At 34.0% G+C, this 21,036-nt stretch overlaps 1 protein-coding gene across 4 annotated transcripts in view; it reads left to right on the top strand.

The window, feature by feature from the left end:
- Positions 1-21,036, top strand: part of LOC118204659 (uncharacterized) — an 88,781-nt gene that overhangs the window by 27,535 nt on the left and 40,210 nt on the right. For 3 of the 4 annotated variants that reach the window (XM_085809636.1, XM_085809637.1, XM_085809638.1), the window contains exons 6-8: positions 2,271-2,432; positions 15,452-15,678; positions 19,829-20,634. In XM_085809636.1, the coding sequence (XP_085665762.1) occupies positions 2,271-2,432; positions 15,452-15,678; positions 19,829-19,928 (489 nt within the window). In that variant the 3' untranslated portion in view covers positions 19,929-20,634. Of the gene's footprint in view, positions 1-2,270; positions 2,433-15,451; positions 15,679-19,828; positions 20,635-21,036 lie in introns of those variants that run through there. The other variant, XR_015039135.1, reaches the window with a different exon arrangement.

The raw sequence follows: 21,036 nt of genomic DNA, 5'->3' as shown, positions 1-21,036 counted from the left end.
TATTTTTGATTTAAATAATACTACAGAGATGCCAGCTGTTACAGATTCCTATGCTGTGTTATGGAATTACAGTTGTGAAAAAAAAATGCTTTGGAAATTGCCAAGTTGTGGTTACACAACTGCTCTGCAAAGCAAAAGCGGATGATGAAAGTGTATGATAGTGCTAATGTCACAACTAATATACTATATCAACTCCAACAGTCCTGGATCTTGAGTGGTTACCAGGTCCATCATCAGATGGTGGATAGCTGAATGTCCTGTGTTATCTGACGGGTTATCTTCAAGTAATAAATAAGAAGCCACAAAACCCCTCCCAATACTCTGGAGTTAGTTTTCTATAGAGGCAACCCATTCTTACGGTGAATGACACTGCGGTTATAGTGTCTTAACAGAGCCTCTAGAATGCCTGGCAACTTTTAGAGTATTTTGCCTAACCCAGCAACAGGCAATACTGGGTAGACCTTTTACCCTGTATTTTCTTTTCTAATTTATATATGGCTGAAAATAACAATACAACCAGAAATTCTGCTTTTGCAGGCAAAACGTTTGAGGTAGACCTTCTCAAAACAAGAAACCCAGAGGAAATCAGTTGAAAGAACAAAAACGAATCCTTTATCTAGTGAGGTAGAAATGACTTCTACTCAAATTAATCAATCAATATTTGGACAAAGGCAGGTAGCTATGAAAACATGATTTTCTCTCTAGATAAAATCAAAAGAATGTCTGGAGCACAAAAAAGAAACATGCCTGAGAACTGAAAATTGCCATAAAGGTACTTACTTGGATTGATAAATCCCCAATGGGAAACGTGAAAAAAAGGCAATCTCAAAGGATGGAGCAGAATACAGTCCCAAAGATTGCCAGGAGACAGACCTGAAGGTTCTCCAGGGCCTATGATGGTCAAGATGATTATACTCATTGAGGGACAACCTGAAAAACGTTTATTGGAGGAACAAGCTACTGACATTGAACTTCTAATAACATTGATTACTTTAGGTATTCTAAGTACTAAAGAGTTACACCTGAGCTCTATTAAAGGGCTGTTAGACTTTATAAATAAAGTGGGTGACCCAAGCAAATGGAGTTAGGAACTTTGGGTTTGGTGTATTGGACAAAAAATGCTGTTTAGCAGAGGTGCCTGATACCTAACAAACTCAACCTGAAGAACACCACCAACAGTTTTAGCAATCAAATGTCATGCCAACTCAAACCATTGTGTGTATATTTTGTGAGCTATGTAAGGTATTAGTACATCACCTGCTGAAGTTTTAAACAGATGTATATTATTTTTATGCATTCATTGATTAAAACTTATTGGGTAAATATATTTATCATGTTGTTTTCAAACAGACTAAAAGTTCCTCAAGTATAAAAAAATTATTATAAACACTAGCCTTTAAGATTTTCACAAAGTTGTCTTCTCTGTGTAATTATGACGTTTCAGTCACTCGTGGCCGACATGCTGATTGCAGGTGGGACATGTAATATAATAAACACTAGAAGTAACTAAAATAAAATTTGCTTCATGGGGAATATCATTACTTTTTGTTAAAATTTATGATAATCCTGCTGTAATAAAAACTCTTACTCGTGTCATTTTCAGTTAAATGTTAGGTAGGGCTGACAGTTGGCAATGCTAGTGCAATGTTGCGGACATGAAGGTTTGCTTTTTATATCAGTTACATGATTTTCTTTTTGGAGTAGATCTGGTTTATTTAAACTGAGGCATGTATGTGGCTATGCAACTTTTGCAGTAGAGACCTTCCCTTCAACTTCTATATACCTGGACATCGATTCTGAGCACAGCAACCCTGCAGAAAGCAATAAAAGAAAAATCTGATTTAACCTGCCACTCTAGCTTCAGCTGATGAAGCAGACATGTGCTGCAAAAGTTCCTCTTTTTACATTTATTTATGTTTAAACATGATTTCAATGTGTCAATTTAAATTTTTTTTTTTCCTTGTATGAATTTCCCATTCACAACATATCTCATATTTATACAAAATTCTGTTGTTTTCAAAGATTTAATTTTAAACAAAATTAAAAAAAAACATTCTCAATATTGATATTTGTTGTTCAGAAGTTCCACTATTTCTGTGCTGTCTGGACTTTATCATGATACTCTGCAGTAAGAAGTATTATATAGTTCTGTAATAGTTATAATCACTTTAAAAGTTCAATGTTCTGCATTAAACTACAACATTTACAGATTTACCTGGAATAAACTTACTGAATTATCTTTATAACCTTTTAAAAGAGTATCTTTTCAGATATTTTGTAAATCCCTTCCTGTGCCTGATTTAACACCTGTTGCAGAACGACTGTATATGCTGCAGCGTAATGTGTATAAATCATTTCCTCGTAATGTATGGGGTTCCCAGGACAGTTCATTTTGCTATGTTCGTGTTCGAACTCATTTGGAATCTTTCAAAGTATGTATGATCAGTTTTAGATTTATACAAAAATGAAATTGCTTAGTATGTGTTAAACAAATTTCACTGTTGGTTGCTGTATATTTATTTTATTTTAAAATATAGCTTAGTTTTGGTTAAATACTTTTTACATTTTGCTCATGTTTCATTTGGTTCTACATGAAGTGATACAGAAAAAATTGATTCAGTTAGAAAATTTCATAATTCAAATCATGTTTATAGTTGTGCTGTTAAAAGTAGCTTTAAGTGCATAAGTAATGTAATTACTTGAAAATGATATAAATTTTAGCATGAAGAATTAAAATTAACAATAATTTTCAACATACTGTATGTGTATCCATAATTTATTTGCAAAATTAAAAAATAATAATAAATTAGAGAATAGCACTCGTAAAAGATATTAACCGCACATTGCTTCTTAAAAAGGTTTTTGTTGTACTGCACATTTCGCTTCCTTTCGAAAAGATGAGTTACAAGCTCTTGCTGTCAGTCCCACCAGTAGCTGAATGGTTAAGACTTCTGAATAATGTGAATTCAATTCCAGGTAAATGGGCTGACTGCATGATTGGTTTTCCTCATATGTAGCATGAATACAAACAAGTTTCCCTTAGAAAGTCTTCCACACTGGCATTTCTTCCCTTAGGCAGGTAGCCGTCATGTGCATTGCTATTGTCAAATAACCTTACTCGCAAAATATTAAGTCTGTTGGTTTTTATTCTAGTGTTTCATCTGGCTTCTTGGAACTTATTCAATAACCATTTAATCGATTTTTCATTAAGAAGTTCTTTGTTGAATTTAGGTTTAATATAAATATTTAAGTGACTAGTTTCACATATCCATACATACATTGTTTTTCTATTACTATTGTCATTTCTTTATCTGTACTCTAAACATTGAGGATACTTGTGACAGTGATGTAAAGTATAAGAAGAAAGATTTTTAGTGAACATGTATAGTATACGTAGATGGATTAAAAAAGAGGTTACAGGCATCAGCATTTGAAAAGTAATAATTGTGAAGGGAATACTTTAACCCCTGAGTGTACGCAAATAACAGTAGTTGTTTAGCAGCGGTTGTGCAGGTAGGTAAAGCAAGTTCACAGATGCATCAGAGCGATTGAAAAATGGTAAGACATTTTCAAACGTGGTCTCGTTTGGAGGTGTGATCTATGATTCATTGTCCTGATCGAGTATCTGGAACGTGGCCATACCGTTACTGTGCCACTTAGACAAGGTTACATGAACCCATTCCACACAAGCACCCTGACATGTTACGAGATAGTGTCATCCTCCTGCATGGCAATGGCTGGCCCCATACTGCTAGCCAAACTCCAGAATTGTAACATTTTAAGTGGGAGTCACCCCCCATCACTAGCCCAGTTTTATCACCCAACAACTATTTTCATTTTCTGAAACTGAAGGAACATTTATCTGGAACAGGGTTCGTAGTGGTCCTTACAAGTGCTTATAAGTCCTTATATTTGAAGATAAAAAGCTCTTGTAGGTGCATACTTTTTCTCTGAAGCACTTATTTTTTTGTTTTTAGTGCTTTTTTTGGCTATTAGTGCTTTTTTTTTAACAAACGCACATTTTTTCCTCGTACCAAAGCCGAAACTAAATAAACAACTTTTTTTCCTTATAATGGATTGTCAGATGGCGAATCAGACTCCCAGAAATCCCTTTTTGCCCCTTTCTCTGCATTAATATAACCTTTGGTGTGCGTGAGTACAGACAGGTGCGCGTTGTTCTATTGGTCAAAGAATTGGGAAAGCGTTAGAAATTCCAGTAGATTCCGTATTCTTTGCTCCCACCCAGTACTATACTCAGGGTTGCCACGCTACCAGGAAAACCGGAAAAAGTCAGGGAATTCGGAAATTGACCAAAAAATTCAGGGAAAAGTCAGGGAATTTAAGTGTTTTGGTCAAAATCTGGAAAAGTCAGGGAATTTCATACAACGATCTCGCCAAAAAAGGTGAGTTTTGCGCCGGCGTCGGAAGAGATCACTTTTTTGGCGAATTGTGTATCACGTGAGTGTCATTCGGGTAGCTGGCATAGAGCCAATTTTCGCAGCTCCAATTTGTTTGTCTTTTTAGAAAGGCAAGCAAGTTTCCCGCAACTTTTGGTTTCCAGTAACCTCGAGAAACGCATGTGCAGTGCATGAACTAAAGAAAGTACCTGTTCTCGTATAAAACAAAATGGGTTTAATCCTAGTATACGGTACCATGAAGGTTAGAATTAAAAAAATATGTATTATAAAGAAGGAAAACCTCTCTGCAACAGACGTGGCTCTGTTCCATCATAGAGGGTAACAGCTGTGCATGCACGATATATCTGTCGCCAAAGCTCGAAACCGGTGTCGAAGTTCGAAGGTCACGTTATCAAGAATTCATAAAATGAATATCATTTAAAATTTCTTTAAACTCTAAAGGAAAAGAAAATATTTTTGGTGCAAGTAAATTAATTCACGGATTAGTTATTTTGAGGATAAAAAAAAAAAAAAAAACTACGAAAATCCATTTTTAAAATTATTGCAAAAAATCCAAGAAAAAACGTTCTTTGATAAAACGCTTCTTCTTGAATTTTTTCGCAATAATTTAAAAACGGATTTTCGTTGTTTTGTTTTTTCTCAAAGAACGTTTCTTCTTAACACGTGTTTCTCAATTTCCTGTACACATCGCGGAGAGAGAAATTCTGACCGTTCCGTCGCCAAATCCCTTGGCAAATTTTTCCTCCGCTTTTTACATAGATGTTCTTTGGTCAGAATAATCTCCATGTATGGTACAGCGGGATTTGGCGACATGATGATGAGCAGTAAACGGGTCATTTTGTTCTTGGCGACAATTTTCAAAATCATGCGAAGGCCGTATCGTATACTAAGATTTTACCGCAAAATCTTTTTTTTCTTTTCTGTTCTTTTTAATAAATACCTTGTCATTTTGCAGTAAAATAAAAAAATAGTAATCAATCATCTAGGATAACCATATGTAACTATATTCGCTAAAATATCGTTGATGGTACTAATTAAATTTTTAAGTATATATCTTTATTTTTATTTTATTCATATCATTTAATGTTACTTCTTCCCTCTAAATTTATTTATCATTAGTAAATAATATTTCCAAATTTCAGGAAATTTTCTCTGGCATAATCCTGAAATTAATTCTAGCAGTATGATGACATCACGAAATTTAATGCACATATTTTTTCCTTATGTATGCTGCGAAATAAATATAAAATACCTCAATTTAGTAAAAAAATATCATTAAATAGATTTCTTTCTTTCGTTTAGCTGCAGAATGTCTGCAAAAAAAGCCTTATTTTATTCCAGATTGGGCAGATTCAAATTTCAATCTTCAGTGGAGAAAACAACTCCTATTATAATTATATTTGTGTTTTCAAGTGTTAAGGCGCCTTTTAAGAATACACCTCACACAAATTAAATTTACCTAAAATCTAACCTAACTTTTAGCATTGCATTGTGATTTATAAGAACCGGATTAGCCTTGTGTTGAACTGGGGATGATCATGAGTAATGATTAAATAAAACGTACAGTTGGTTATCCAATGTATATATCTTAAATTTTATTAAGTTTTTTAAGCAGAAAAGTAAACAAAATTATCAAACAAAGTGTACCAAGAATAATTAAGAATAAATGTCCTGTGGGATTTATTGAAAAATTAAGTGAATTTGCTACACAGTACAAGTAATACCATAATTAATTTACCTCTTAGCACAGCCAACGTACATTATGCGGATAGACTGAAATTTTCTCGAAACATACCTGAAAAACCTGGAAAAGTCAGGGAATTTCATTCTCCTCTTTGAGTGGCAACCCTGTATACTTTACACGTTTGAATTTCTATCAAGATTTTAATAATTTACATTCTTGTTTCATGTGGTCAGTTCATATTCACATTTATTATGATCGGTATGCTTATATTATAAGCATATGTATGAATATTTATAATATATTTGCAGTAATTGCTGAAGTATAGATAAACTTCAAAAATGGGTTTGTTTTTAACACAGATTAGTTTTCTAAGGAATAATATTCAGACTGGCATAAATGTAGGTTTTACTTTCATAGAGCATGAATATTGCATTGTTAAATGCTTTTATTTTACTAATAAGAAATAGATAAAAGTAATAAAATGGAAGTAAATATTAATGTTGCAGGATTCAGGTAATGATGAACAGTTCACTATTAGTTCCTCCGGCGTTGATAGAATACATTATTATCTTAATATCCACAGCTAGCTTTAAATAATATGATCAGCTTGGTTAAACCAAAAGGCACTCAAACACCAAAGAAGACCGACCGTTTGTCTTCTTCAACTCTTGAAGACAAGCAAGCCATCTGCTCGCATCTGCTACGCTCCACTCTCGTCCACGTCTGGACACTATCTGACGCTGTCTGGAATGCTCCGCTGGGATGACGTCACCACGCTGGTAATTCGCTAAGTCAGCATCGGTCGTCGATGATCTCCACATTAGTTAGTTCCTCCGGCTATTAGTTCACTATTAGTTCCTCCGGCGTTGATAGAATACATTATTCTCTTAATATCCACAGCTAGCTTTAAATATGATCAGCTTGGTTAAACCAAAAGGCACTCAAACACCAAAGAAGACCGACCATCTGTCTTCTTCAACTCTTGAAGACAAGCAAGCCATCCGCTCGCATCTGCTACGCTCCACTCTCGTCCACGTCTGGACACTATCTGACGCTGTCTGGAATGCTCCGCTGGGATGACGTCACCACGCTGGTAATTCGCTAAGTCAGCATCGGTCGTCGATGATCTCCACATTAGTTAGTTCCTCCGGCTATTAGTTCACTATTAGTTCCTCCGGCGTTGATAGAATACATTATTCTCTTAATATCCACAGCTAGCTTTAAATAATATGATCAGCTTGGTTAAACCAAAAGGCACTCAAACACCAAAGAAGACCAACCATCTGTCTTCTTCAACTCTTGAAGACAAGCAAGCCATCCTCTCGCATCTGCTACGCTCCACTCTCGTCCATGTCTGGACACTATCTGACGCTGTCTGGAATGCTCCGCACTGTGCTACACTGGGATGACGTCACCACGCTGGTAGTTCGCTAACTCAGCATCGGTCGTCGATCTCCACATCTTCGGCCATCCTGAGAGGGCATCGTCCTCAATGTTTGTTGAGTTGATGTCACTATCATCTACCTGCAAAGAGAATAAAAAAAAAAAAAGAAAAAAGAAAAGAGTATCAGGTCCTTAAGCTTTGAGCTGATACAAACATCAATCAATTTGACCATGGCTTCATATGGTCAGCCACAGTAGATGTCAAATTCGGTCCTTCGTGGCATCCTACTTTTTCGACTTCATATCTGTCATTTGATCTAACAGCTATGATTTTATACGTTACATGAAATTTAGGTTGTAGTTTCAAACCAGTCCCATACTGAGTTCTCTGAATGGCTACCAAGCCGCCAATCTTGTACAGGTTCGGTTTCTTACGTCTTTTGTTAAACTGTGTACGATTCTCTTCTTGTATCTTCAAAATGTTGTTTTTCGCATCTTCTCTCATTTCATCACGTTCTTGCATCAATTGCTTTAGATATTCTTCATTCAATATCTCACTAATTCTCAGATCTTCCTTATTCTTCATTTTCGTGCCTTTGAGAAGCTCAAACTGTGAATATTTTGTACTTCTCGTAGTGGTACTGTTGATTATTCTCTGGACATCAGGAACTTACTTAAACCATTTTGTTGAATCCTCATGTGATAATTTTGACAAAACAGGAATCAAAATTGTATGGATTCGCTCAATCTGTCCGTTACCTCTTGGAATACCGGTAGTAATTTTAACATGTTCTATGCCTTCTTCTGTACAATAAGCTGAAAATTCTTTCGATGTAAAAGCACTACCTCGATCTGAAATGATTTTGGCTGGATTCCCAAATACAGTCTGTTGTTGCTTCAAGTTTGAAATGACTTCTTGCGTAGTTGGTAATTTCACTGGATAGAACCAAGTGAATTTCGTAAAGGTGTCGACCACAGTTAGAATGTGTTGGTATCTCTTGTTCGTCGATGGAAGATGTCCAATAAAGTCGACATGGTATGTACTCAAGGGAACATTTTCTTTCAGTACAGGATGAAGAAATCCTGCTTTTCTTTGCTTCTTGTTGTACAGTATACATTCTATACAGTTAGCAATTACTTTTTCAACTTTGCATTTCAGTCTGGGAATATAGAATTCTTGCTCTACGGCATTCACAGTTTTATCTACAGCAAAGTGACCTTTTTTATGTACCTTCTGTATGACTTTGTTCTGTAAGGATTCTGGCACTACTAGCAGATCTTTACCATTTTCAAACTTGTACAGAATATCATTTCTCAGGAAGAATCCATTTTCTTCTCCTTTCTCAACTAAATTCTTTATCAATTTCACATGTTCATCTTCATTCTGTTGTTGTGCTAACCGAATCTTCTCAGTTACATCGAATGTGTATGATGTTAAAATTAGGGCTAGAGTATCAGCATGTTTCATTTGGCTTCCTGAACGATGTACAATTTCGTAATTGAATTCTTCAATAAACGTTGCCCATCTCGCAATCTTAGGAGTTGAATCTTTCTTATCTAAAGTTTTCTGAAAAGCACTACAATCAGTTACAATTTTGAATTTAGACCCTAACAAATAGTTTCTAAACTTCTTCAGAGCTTCTATAACTGCAAGGGCTTCTAATTCGTAACTACAGAGTTTCTTTTGCTGCGGTGAAGTCTTCTTACTTATATACTGGATTGGGTGATAATTACCATCATCAGACAATTGGAGGAGTACCGCACCAAAGCCTTGACTACTAGCATCAGTATGCAGTTCTAATGGATATCCTTGCCTAAATATGCATAGAACAGGTTTTTGAGAGAGAATTTCTTTTAATCTGCAAAAAGCTTCCTGTTGTTCGGAATCGAACATAAATCCAATACTCTTTCTAAGTAAGTCGCTAAGAGGTTTAGCTATTTTAGCATAATGAGGAATGAATTTACGGAAATAACCTGTTAGTCCGAAAAAGCTTTGAAGTTGTTTACAGTTACGCGGTTGTGGAAAGTTTCGAACAGCAACAGTTTTGGAAGGTGATGGTCGAATAGTTCCGTTTTCAATCACATGTCCCAAGAATTCAATTTTACGTTTTAAGAATTGGCAGTTTGTAATCCATATTCCGAAGCAGTTTTGAATACTCTTTCTAATTTGTCTAAACATTCAGCTTCATCGTTAGCCGGTATGACTATATCATCCATATAAATAATTAGTACACCCTCATTTAGCAAGTCACGAAATACTGAATAAATATACCTTTGAAAAACATTTGAACTAATACATAAACCAAAAGGAGCATTAAGAAATTCATAAATATCATTATGTGTTACGAACGCAGTGTATTTTGTGCACTTTTCATCTATGTCTACATGGAAAAAGCCATTTTTCAAATCTAGTGTCGTGAAGACCTTTGATTGCTCTAAACGATCAAGTATTTCCGGAATTAAAGGCAGTGGAAATTTGTCTTTAATAATCTTCTTATTTAATTTCTGATAGTCAACGCACAATCTTTTAGAATTATGTTGCTTGTTACATAAAACAATAGGCGCCGCATAGTTAGAGTTGCTAGGTTTTATTATTTTTTCTTTCAGCCATTCATTAATTTGATTGTTAACAATTTTTTGTTCAGCGAAAGACATGTATCTTCTATTTTGATAGACAGGAATTTCATCGCATAAATTTATTTGCATCTTTAAGTCAGATTGTCTATTTTTCCAAGGCTGGTACGAATTAATTAATTTACAGTTTTTCTTTATGTTCCACATTTGAAATATGCGATAACTCAATCTTGTTGACAGAAATAGCATTCACCAGATGTGAAAGGTAATTAATTTTCAAGCCACTTCCGCTTTCGGGGTTTTTGTTTAGATTAACAGAGACGCCAGATGATTGAGAAAGATCATAAACATTCTTCAATGACACAGCAATATTCAAATTTTACATAACGCAATGAACGTTAGAATTTCGAGAGGACTCAGCAGTTATCAAGTTTACATTACTTTTATTCCGATGAGAAATTATTTGAAGGCCATTCTCGGTAAAAGAGAAGTTAAACTGATTCTTTACATCCAAAACTATTACAGTTTGATTACATAACGACTTGACCACATAAATTTTCGTACGAAGTGAAAAACTATCAATTAAAATAAAAATATCAGAAATAAAAAAGGCCGATGGGATACTTTTGCTTTGATTCAATTCCGTTTAATGTGATATCGCTACAATTTAAACTTGGAGAACCAATCTGCTTGTGTAACTCCACGCTGCATATTGTGACATCTGAACCAGTGTCAACTAGGATATCAACTAAATGATTATTTATTTCTGCAGTCTTCATAATTCTATCCTTATCAAAAATTCGTTGTATTAAAGCTGCTTGTTTCTTGGGATTCTGGTCTTGACAGTCAGTTGATTTATGCCCAAACTTTTTACATTTAAAACATTTTATCCCCTTGGATTTGTTTACACAATAAGATGACTTATGCCCAATTTGACCTTATTAACGTTAGATTGATTTTGGTTTGATGATGCAAGCTTACTTCTATCTTTAACTTGGGTGTCTACTTTCGGTTTCGGATTTTTAAACTTATTGTCTGATCTCATTTTATCATAAATTTTTTTAGCCTTTGTTTAAATTCAGATACTGCTTTGCAACCATATAGTATAGTTTTCCTCACCACAGAATTGGGGATACCATCAATGACATATTTAATTAATGAAGCATCTTCAATGTTACCTCGCGAACACATTTCTTTCATTTTCAAAAAATACTCATCTAAAGAATCATTAGGCATTAATTTACGCTTACATAACATTTCATGCAATTCAGCAGAATTAAAAGCTTTACCAAATTCAGATTTCAGAAGCTTTTTTAACTTACACCAGTCGTTAACTTTAGGTTCACTCTGAATAAATAGTTTCGCTTTACCTTTTAATGATCTTTTAGCAAAAACTAATTGATGCAAATCACTCAATTTCAAAGAATTTATAACATCTTCAAATTCATCAATCCATTTATCAACATTTTCATATGCATTACGAGAAAAAGGATTAACAATACTTTCAATATCTGCAAAACTAAGATGAGGTTTAAAATGATCTTGAATTGGAAGCTGCATACTGTTATTTACTTGAGACGCGTTAAAACCGGGATTGTCTCTTTGTTTATCATCAAGCATTACTTCAGAAATTTTATTAATAGTTTCATCTTCAATATCACTATTTTCGTTATGCAAAATATTTTCAAATAATACAGATAAATCACATAGGAAAGAGACAATTCGGGTTACTACTTCTGATTTTAAACTTTCTGAATTTATGCACAGTACATTGCAAACTTTAATTAACTCATTCAAAGAAAAACTATTCTGCACTGTATCTATTTTCTTATTAAATTCTACAGAATTTGGTTTAAATGTAAAGCCAGAAAATTCACGTAATCTTTTCTGGTTATTTCGGTTTCCATCACTATTAAAAATAAGTTTATGCAAACTTTTGATTTCAGAACTTTTACTGTTCTTTAAAGCTGCTTCCAATTTTGGAATTTCTACTAACTTCATATTGAAAAGAAAGTTTTGTACTCACCTGACAGATGATCGTCTTTAATTGGGGTAATCCACACACTTAAACAGTAATCTGATAAATTGTAAGAACAGTTTACTCAGTCAGTTCAGTACACAGTTCAGACTACTACTGGCACACTTTCAAGTTCGTTGGTGAGCTTGTTGATGAGTTTTTTGCTGCACGGTTAGTCGCCAAAGTTTGTAGGTTTTACTTTCATAGAGCACGAATATTGCATTGTTAAATGCTTTTATTTTACTAATAAGAAATAGATAAAAGTAATAAAATGTAAGTAAAAATTAATGTTGCAGGATTCACGTAATGATGAGCAGTTCACTATTAGTTCCTCCGGCGTTGATAGAATACGTTATTCTCTTAATATCCACAGCTAGCTTTAAATAATATGATCAGCTTGGTTAAACCAAAAGGCACTCAAACACCAAAGAAGACTGTCTGCCTTCTTCAACTCTTGAAGACAAGCAAGCCATCCGCTCGCATCTGCTACGCTCCACTCTCATCCACGTCTGGACGCTATCTGGAATGCTTCGCACTGTGCTATGCTGGGATGACATCATCACGCTGGTAATTTGCTAAGTCAGCATCGGTCGTCGATGATCTCCACATAAATAAAGTGAAAGTAATCAAATTGTCAAAATAGTTTCCCCCCAATGCATTAAACAGTACGCAAGTTGGGTGTTCTTCCCTTTCTCCGCAAAATCTCGAATATTGAACAGTTCTCAGCAAAGCAGGCAACAGACTTTTTTTGGGTCACTTTCCAATCTTGATTGAATAGGACTAAAATTTCTGCAGTGTACCATTCCAAGCAAAGAATGATTCTATTCGGGAAATTTAATGCAGTCTGTTCAAAATTAGAATGAAAAACACCTCATATTAGTAAATCTCTTTATTGATCAATATGATTGTTGTATGCATATCGTGTGGAGCACGACATGTCCTGCTCAATGATAAATATGCCCACATGGGTGCATGACGGTCCGAATACCAGCGGCTGTTGATTCAGATTGCGCAATATCACGTGCGGAGGAATTAAGGCTCACGTATTGTGCAATAATGTTTGCCATATTTCGCAGAGATAAAAGAGTTTTACTGTGCTTGCTAAGCGGATTATTTTTCAGTTCCGTTGGACTATTTTTTATATAATTCACATTATCGAAATGTCAAAAGCATTTAGCTGAAAAATCTAAAAAAAACGGCTACAATCTACCCCCCTTTCCTCTTTTACCAGTTGCGCTTTACTATCCAGAATTTTCAGATATTCGGCAATTTCCGAGTATGCCGGTTAGTTAAGCTTTTACTTTTAAAGAATGACTGCATGAAGCAATTTCCCACCTTCTGATTTCAGAATTTCAGAAAAGTTTCTTTTTTTTTTTTTCATTTTTACTTAAATTAATTTGCTTGCAATATCTGTAAAGGGAAAACTGTTATATAATGAAAATTTAGAAAATGTTCAGAATTTTGATTTAAGTTAAATTATTTAAATATTAATAGGAGTGGAAAAATATGTTGTATTTATTTTTGGGTGCCAAGCTAATATAATAAGTACGGCTTATTATTATTTATTTTCTCTATTTTGAACTGAAATCCCATCATTAAATCTTGTAATGTAATTTCATTCTGCATAGTTCCCCCCTCTCATTGTAAACTAGTTCTGTAAATTGAACTATTTTTAAAAATAAAAAAAAAATAATGTTATTGTTTTCCATGGTTGAGTAATTCTCTCTCTCGTAATAAATACTGAATTTCTCATATTTTAAATTACAAGTCTTAATTTTTCTTTTAAGGTTATGCAGTTGTGTATAATGCAATTAGACAGGTGCTTATTTTTTTTCTTAAAATATGCTTGAAAAGTGCTTATAGGTGCTTATTTTATTAACTAAAATGTCGCTTTGAACCCTGTGGAATGAGGTTCTCTTCAGTCAGTGATATGAAACCAGCCACTGATAACTGGCTTAATGGATAGGGACAGGATTTCTACAAAGCCAGGTTAAACAAATTGGCCCCGTGTTAAGATAAATGCCTAAACAGAAAATTTGATGATTATGTTGAAGATGATAGGCAAGTATTCCCCTTAAGTCCCTTTTGTATTTTCTATCTGTTGGTAATATATAATTTTTTATTATCCTTGTAACCGTTTTTTTTTTTGGATCCACACTCTTAGTTATTCCTTATACAAGGTTTGTATAGTCCTTAAAAGGAATTGCAAGTTCATAGGTTTTTTGGAAAAAACAAATTGTCCTTGAAAGTCCTTCACATTGGCTGAAATTGGCAAAAGATCCTTAATTTTACTTATTGGCCATTGATAAAATATTACACCAAAAACATCCTTTCCCTTTTTTAGATATGATTTCTTTTATTGTGCAGTACCAAATTTGGCAATTTCAAGATCAAGTTGCATACAAAATTATTTATCCATGTATTTGCAAATTTTTCAAGGTTTTTTTTATACAAACATAAAATTGATAAATATCATTAAAATGTTGATGATATATTAAAATCCTAATTAAGGAAAAATATGTGTACACCACATGATTTCCCTGTGCAGAATATTAAATTATACCCATTTTTTGTTGCATTTCATTTAAACTCATTTCTTCAAATTTAATTAGAAATATATTTCTCATTCAATTAATTTAGCTCTCACTCACCTAATACTATGTTCAGTTAAAAATTAATGGGTGCAGTATGCCATCTAGTGGTCTTTAAAAAATGGCTGAGCTTAAAATACACATATGCATCACCCGTTCCATGAGCTCATTCTCCAGTGATGCAACGGTGGGATGCCCGGGTGGGGGAGTCGTTTGCAAGGAATGCATATATGCAAACCCATTCAGAAAGGGTTAAATCTGTTTTTGGTTATACTGGCCTCTTGTTATAATGTTCTTTTTATGCAGGACATGAGGAATTACTTATACAAGTCTATTCTGTATATTTCTTTTTAAAATTTTGTTCAAATGGCATCTTTTTGAATGCACATTTTATTATTTTACATTTGAAAAGTAAATGCAGAGATAATTGCTGGAGCTTTTAAAACTGGAATTCATTTCTTGTTCTGATTTTAGATTACCAGTTCCCTCTATCCTCTGGAAAAGCAATAAGCTGTTTTGCTTTATTGTTTTGTATAATGTTAAAACTAGAAAATAGCAATCTGAATTTTTTTTATTATTTGTATGTTTAAAATAAAAATTTACCTAGTTTCTACTTTTTCTTTTATAACTAGAAAATGCTTATCCAACTGGTGGGTTTTTTTCCCCATAATTTAAATCTAGCATTTAATGATTCATATTAGAATAGTTCAAATTTAAGCCAAAATAATAAATGTTTTGATGCATCTTTTACTTAAAATTTTCCTTTTACTTTCCTTTTTTTTAGAGAGAGTGCTTAGAATTATGCCATCAGTTTATGGATAGTCAACATTGGCCTACTGTCTTTGAATATATTTTATTAGCATTGAAACTTACCATGGGGTTGCCCAACTGGACCAGTGTAGCTCATAATAAAATAAAAAGCTCATGCATTAAGCAGTTGATTGCTCATTGTGCAACAGCATTAAAGAAATCAAAAGTGGATGAACATGCTGTATCTGAGATAATTGAAAGGTATATTGTTTTCTACTTTTCTTTCTTTTTGTTTTTGTTTTGCCACAGAGACTAAATGAGTATTTTGATATTTTATGTATGTTATTGTAAAATTGTTGCATTTTGGATTAAATAATGTATTTGGGGAATTTATATTAATTTGAATATAAATGTTATATATGCCCTGATCTAAGTTATATTATGAGTGTTGAATTTGTCAGTTCTATGCTATTTAATTTACATCATTTAGATTTAGAGTTTAGGAGTCTAGAAAGCATTTGAAAAATTATGAAAAAATTCTTACACCATTGGAGAACAAATGTTATATTTCATGAACTTAAAAACATGATTTTGGATTCACCTTTGCTTTTTGGATAGCTATTCTGTATAATTAGAGAGGTTATGAGGAGCCTAGTATCAGCTTAAAAGTAATGTGAATAAAATATTCTAAGATCTTTCCAGTTTGGTATTACCATGAGTCAAACTCATGATCTCATTTATAGGCGAAGAGTGACTCATGGTATGAATTTAGAGAACAACTCTCATTTTCAGACAAATCTCATTAGTACTATATATTTATATATATATAGTATGCATATATGTGCACGGATGCACATAAAAGGCTACAAGATGAATAAAAAATTCCCTTTGTCGCTAAATTGGTGAACAAAGCCAATTATACTAAAGGGAGCCAACCCTGTAAAATGAAACCATTTACAGTGTACAGGCGAAATTCAAAACTCAGTGATTCTGTCTAAGTATTGTTAAGGTACAGAAAAATGTCAAAATTATAGAGCATCACTGATTTAGTATGAAAAATCATACTGTGATACACATATATGTTAAATCTCATATATAGCCCGTACCCAGTGGTGGAGCGAGCATAACTGGCGCCCGGGGAAAAATACCTTCCCCCCTCCCCGCGCTGAAAAAACACCATGATACGAGGGCTATCCAGAAAGTAGATTACGTTTTGGAATAAAAAAATAAACAAAGTATAGGAAACAAATTTTATTATATACAGATGAAAGCCACACTCAAATACTACTTTTCTGCATAGTCACCATACAAATTAAGGCATTTATCGTAGCGATGTACGAGCTTGGAAATTCCTTCGTCGAAAAATTCGGCCGCCTGCGCCTTCAACCACTTCGTTACCTCTTCTTGCCTTCCATCTTGCACAAAACTTGTGGTAACCAAGCTTTTCGCTGATGATTTCGTGCAACAAACTTCGCGAAATTTGTGGAAAACTCAAAGAAAGTTCCGTTATTGTGAAATTTCGATTTTCACGGACTTTAGCATCGACTTTTTCGAGAAGTTCGGCGGTCACTATGCTGGGTCTCCCACTTCGATCTTCGTCGTGAACATTGGTTCGGCCATTTTGAAATCTTATGACCCACTGACGCACTCCACCTTCAGTGATAATGTTGTCCCCATACACTTCACGAAGCTGCCGATAGATTTCTATCGGTTTACAGTTTTTTGCAGTCAGAAACCTTATTACTGAGCGCACCTCGCAGCTCGCGGGATTTTCAATTAATGCAGACATTTCAAACCGTCACAGTATCTGAACGGAGCACAGCACGAACCTCTCACTAGCATGGCTAGATGCAGACTGAGCTGCGCAACGCTCTGACCCCAAGATGGCCGCGCTAGCCCCGCCCCTAGCGGACACAGACGGAAACATAATCTACTTCCTGGATGGCCCTCGTATGATGAAAATCTTGTTTGGAGACCATTTGGCGCCCCTTTGCGAGTGCCGCCCAGGGCATCATACACCCCCTTGGCCCGGACCTAGTTGATTTTAAATATATCTCTAGAAGACTAAATCAAGGTGAGATCACAAAGCCTATTCAGAACAGTGCCACTGTAGCTAAGGGCCTGTTTAACAAATATGTCTGTTTTGATACGAGATCATTGTATTTTCATGAGCTTAAAAAATTCCTGTTTTATGGAAAGAAAACTGATCATCTGTTTCAGATATTTTCAGCTTCAAAGGCAATTAAAAGATGTGCCCATATGAAAATACCTTAGCTGTAGCAGTGTTGTATGAAATCCCAGTGAGTTAATGTACCAGCCGATAAATGGCATGGTGGTATTCCTAGTTGCACATGCATAGTTAATGGATTTGCATTAGTATCCTCATTTCTGGAGAGTTTTGTCTGCAGTTTGTTGCATGTTGGATTCCTCCAGATAAGTACAAAGAATATTTATCCATGCAGAAGGGAAGCATGCTTCACAAATTTATAGCAGGATGAAAGATGTGTAGAGAGCCATGCCACGATTTCTCGGCTGTGGAGGAGCTCATGGGACAGAATTGTCGGATCACCGTACATGAAATTGCTGTTGAATATTGATAAACCCCAGTCACCCTTTAAAAGGGGGAGTATATAAGGTATTTCTCCCGCCTTCTTAGCATGCCTTCATGGTGTAGTGGTCAGCACGCTCAATGCATATTCAAGAGGTCTATGGTTTGAGTCCCGGTGAGGGCATTGCTCATTTTTCATCTCTCTTGCTTCGAAATAACCTAATGTCTCTACAACCTGGTTTTAAATTTTACATGACTTTACTTTTTGTGCTGCTTTCACCTCTCTGAGTTAAACATATTGTGTACAAGTTGGTTGTAATTAAAATTTTGTTATTCAAAAGTGTGTAGCTGTATTTAATGAGTAAAATAATGTAATTTGTTTATACAGAAAGAACAAGAAGGATACCATGCAAAATACAGTCAGTTCGGAAATCTTCTATTTAAAATAAGACCGTTTACAAATAGACATTTCCGAAAATTGCAAAACATGAATCGGAATTGTAAGTTGTAGTTTTTATTTCTGTAACTACAAGAAATAAACAACTCTGCAATTTCAGTTTTATTCAGTTTATTACTCACAATGTTTGGAAGATAGCCCTGATAGTCAAATTGAGTTTAAGCTTAATTGCTTTTGTTTTATTCTATTTTTTTCAGTGCATATTTTTCAGATTATATTCTACTGAAGAAGGATTCACTTCTGTATAAATGTTCTGTGTATGCTGAATTATGTTGGCCTTTACAGCAGCTAGGTAATAGATTCTTCTTTAAAAAGATATTAGATATTAGTGAGTTTGAAGTCAGACATTTAGGAAGCAATTAATTGCTCATAAACCAATAAAATGATGACAATAAACACTGTTATGCATATATTTTAATGAGTCCCATTTTGCAAGAAACTGCCATTCCGGTATCCTTACTGCTGTACTTATCAAGCATCATAATTATCGTGTAATATCTTTTCAAGGTAAGATAGCGAATTAGTGCACCTCTTGACAGTAATTTATTAAAAGAGCATTTCCATAGCTAGAATTTAATATAAAATGTGCAAGATTGTGATTTGCAAATAATGTAGAATTTACGGAGCAATATGTGATCTCATATTCACCAAAGTATATTCTCTTTGAAGCAAACTACTAGTCGATGATTTTTTCATCATTTTTCTCAGATTTTTTATATGAAATGATTAGAAATTTTTGTCCTTTTCTCTTGTAAATGCCATCATAGTGTGAATGGTTGTAAATCTGACTAGCAATCAGATTTGTGGTACAAATCCCAGTGAGGGAATAGCTGACTTTTTGACATTTCCTGCAACTGAACTTTTAACAGCTCTTAGAGAAGTATTATTTGGTTTGCTTTGCCACATGTGATTTCATTCATCAAATGGTTTCATTTCTCTTATGTACAGTTTCATTTCTCTTTATGTATGTAATGAATAAATATTTTTAACTTTTGATCCTTGTTCAAGATGTTGTTTAATTTTGGGTGCAACATCTAGTGTTTATGGATATTGCTTCTAATTGTAAATTTACGTAAAGTGTTATTGCTACTGAATTGATTAATGGAAGATAATTTAGCATTTAAAATATGACCAGGAAGAACAGTATGAATTTTTGCAGTAAATTAAATGGGTAGAATGTAGTTTTGTGATACTCCTGTTACTGTACAATTGAGAAAATGTCATCAAAAGTAATAAGCATAAAATAAAAGGTTAAAAATGTATCCCCTTTTTTTCAAGTTGACAGTTTTTCAGTTTGGTTGTGTAATATTTCTTATTTCTTTATTTTGAAGATCCGTTAAATTATTTTGCGTTCTTTGTTAGTCTACATTGTAAAATTTTTGTTCATTTGTCTTTTTTCCTCTTAGATTAAAAGATTTGGATGATGACCCTGCAGTTAAAGCATGCATCAATTTAGCTAAAGATCTTGTAAAGCATATTCCTGAGAAGGAAGCTAACATATCTTGAAATGTCTGCATTTTGAATAATCTATTATGTCACCAGTGGATTCTTTTTTCTTTGTATTGTTAACAATTTTTAAAATATTCGCTCCTTAAATTTTCTAAAGCTTATTTCATTTTTTATTTTGATCTGTCAGATTTTGTAATACCAGTGGTCCGAAACTGGCAGTCTGTGTGCTCCATGCAACCCCTGAATGAATTTTATGTGGTCCACAAAGACACTTCAGTTATGTATTTGTTGCAAATATGCTGTTACAGAGATTTCAATATTTAAATAATGTGAAATCCGAGTACATTATTTTTGCTTTAAATTACGTTAAAAATTAATAGAAACAATGCACCAAAAAATCTAGAGATGGAACTTTTATTCTTACTTGTTAAACTATATATATCCTCAGTTACAAGTTTTTTTACAATAAGAATGATCACTTTGTTTGGGTGGAAATTTGTATGTAAATAGTTTTTTTCACGATTGAAAATTAATAAGTCTAAAAATGAGATCGAATAGACTGATAAGCATTTAAAATCCACAATGAAGATAGTTTCTAGTAATTTTTTTCCAAGGCTACAAACTTGAGTCAAAATAAAAGTGCCATCAAATTGTCAAGTTATAGCAAGAAATACAGAAGTCTGTAAATGCAAACATATGTAATTTTTCTGCGTGTGCTGAAGTATTTTTATTTTTAGTTTAACTAAAATAGCACTAAATGTAATCTTTTGGTCTCTGAGTATCATTAACAAAATCTTTTTTTAGCATATGGAAAGAAATGTTTTTTTAAATGCTACCTTCTCTAACAGCACCACACGTCGCTGCAACATTGCAAACGTGTCACATTGTGACAACTTCAATGTCGCAGTAATGTTGTAGGAATGGCTTAATGTCCGCTTTTTGCGACGTTGATGTGAAGTCGCATTGTGACACTGCTGTGAAGTAAAGTTGTGACTTTGTTGTAAAGTTCTACTAAAATGTTGTTGTGAAGTCGCACTGCGACATTCATGTAACAACTCATTTTGACTTAATAAAAAGCCAAAAAGTGACATGAATACAGCATAATAAAGTGCCATGAATATAATGTCAGTAAAGATGTAAATGGATGTCACGCAACACTGGATTA

Source organism: Stegodyphus dumicola, chromosome X2 (genome assembly GCF_044657685.1).
Source record: "Stegodyphus dumicola isolate Sdum_Otavi_A_Nest chromosome X2, ASM4465768v1".
Lineage (NCBI taxonomy): Eukaryota > Metazoa > Arthropoda > Arachnida > Araneae > Eresidae > Stegodyphus > Stegodyphus dumicola.
This window is presented reverse-complemented; position numbering and strand designations above follow the sequence as displayed.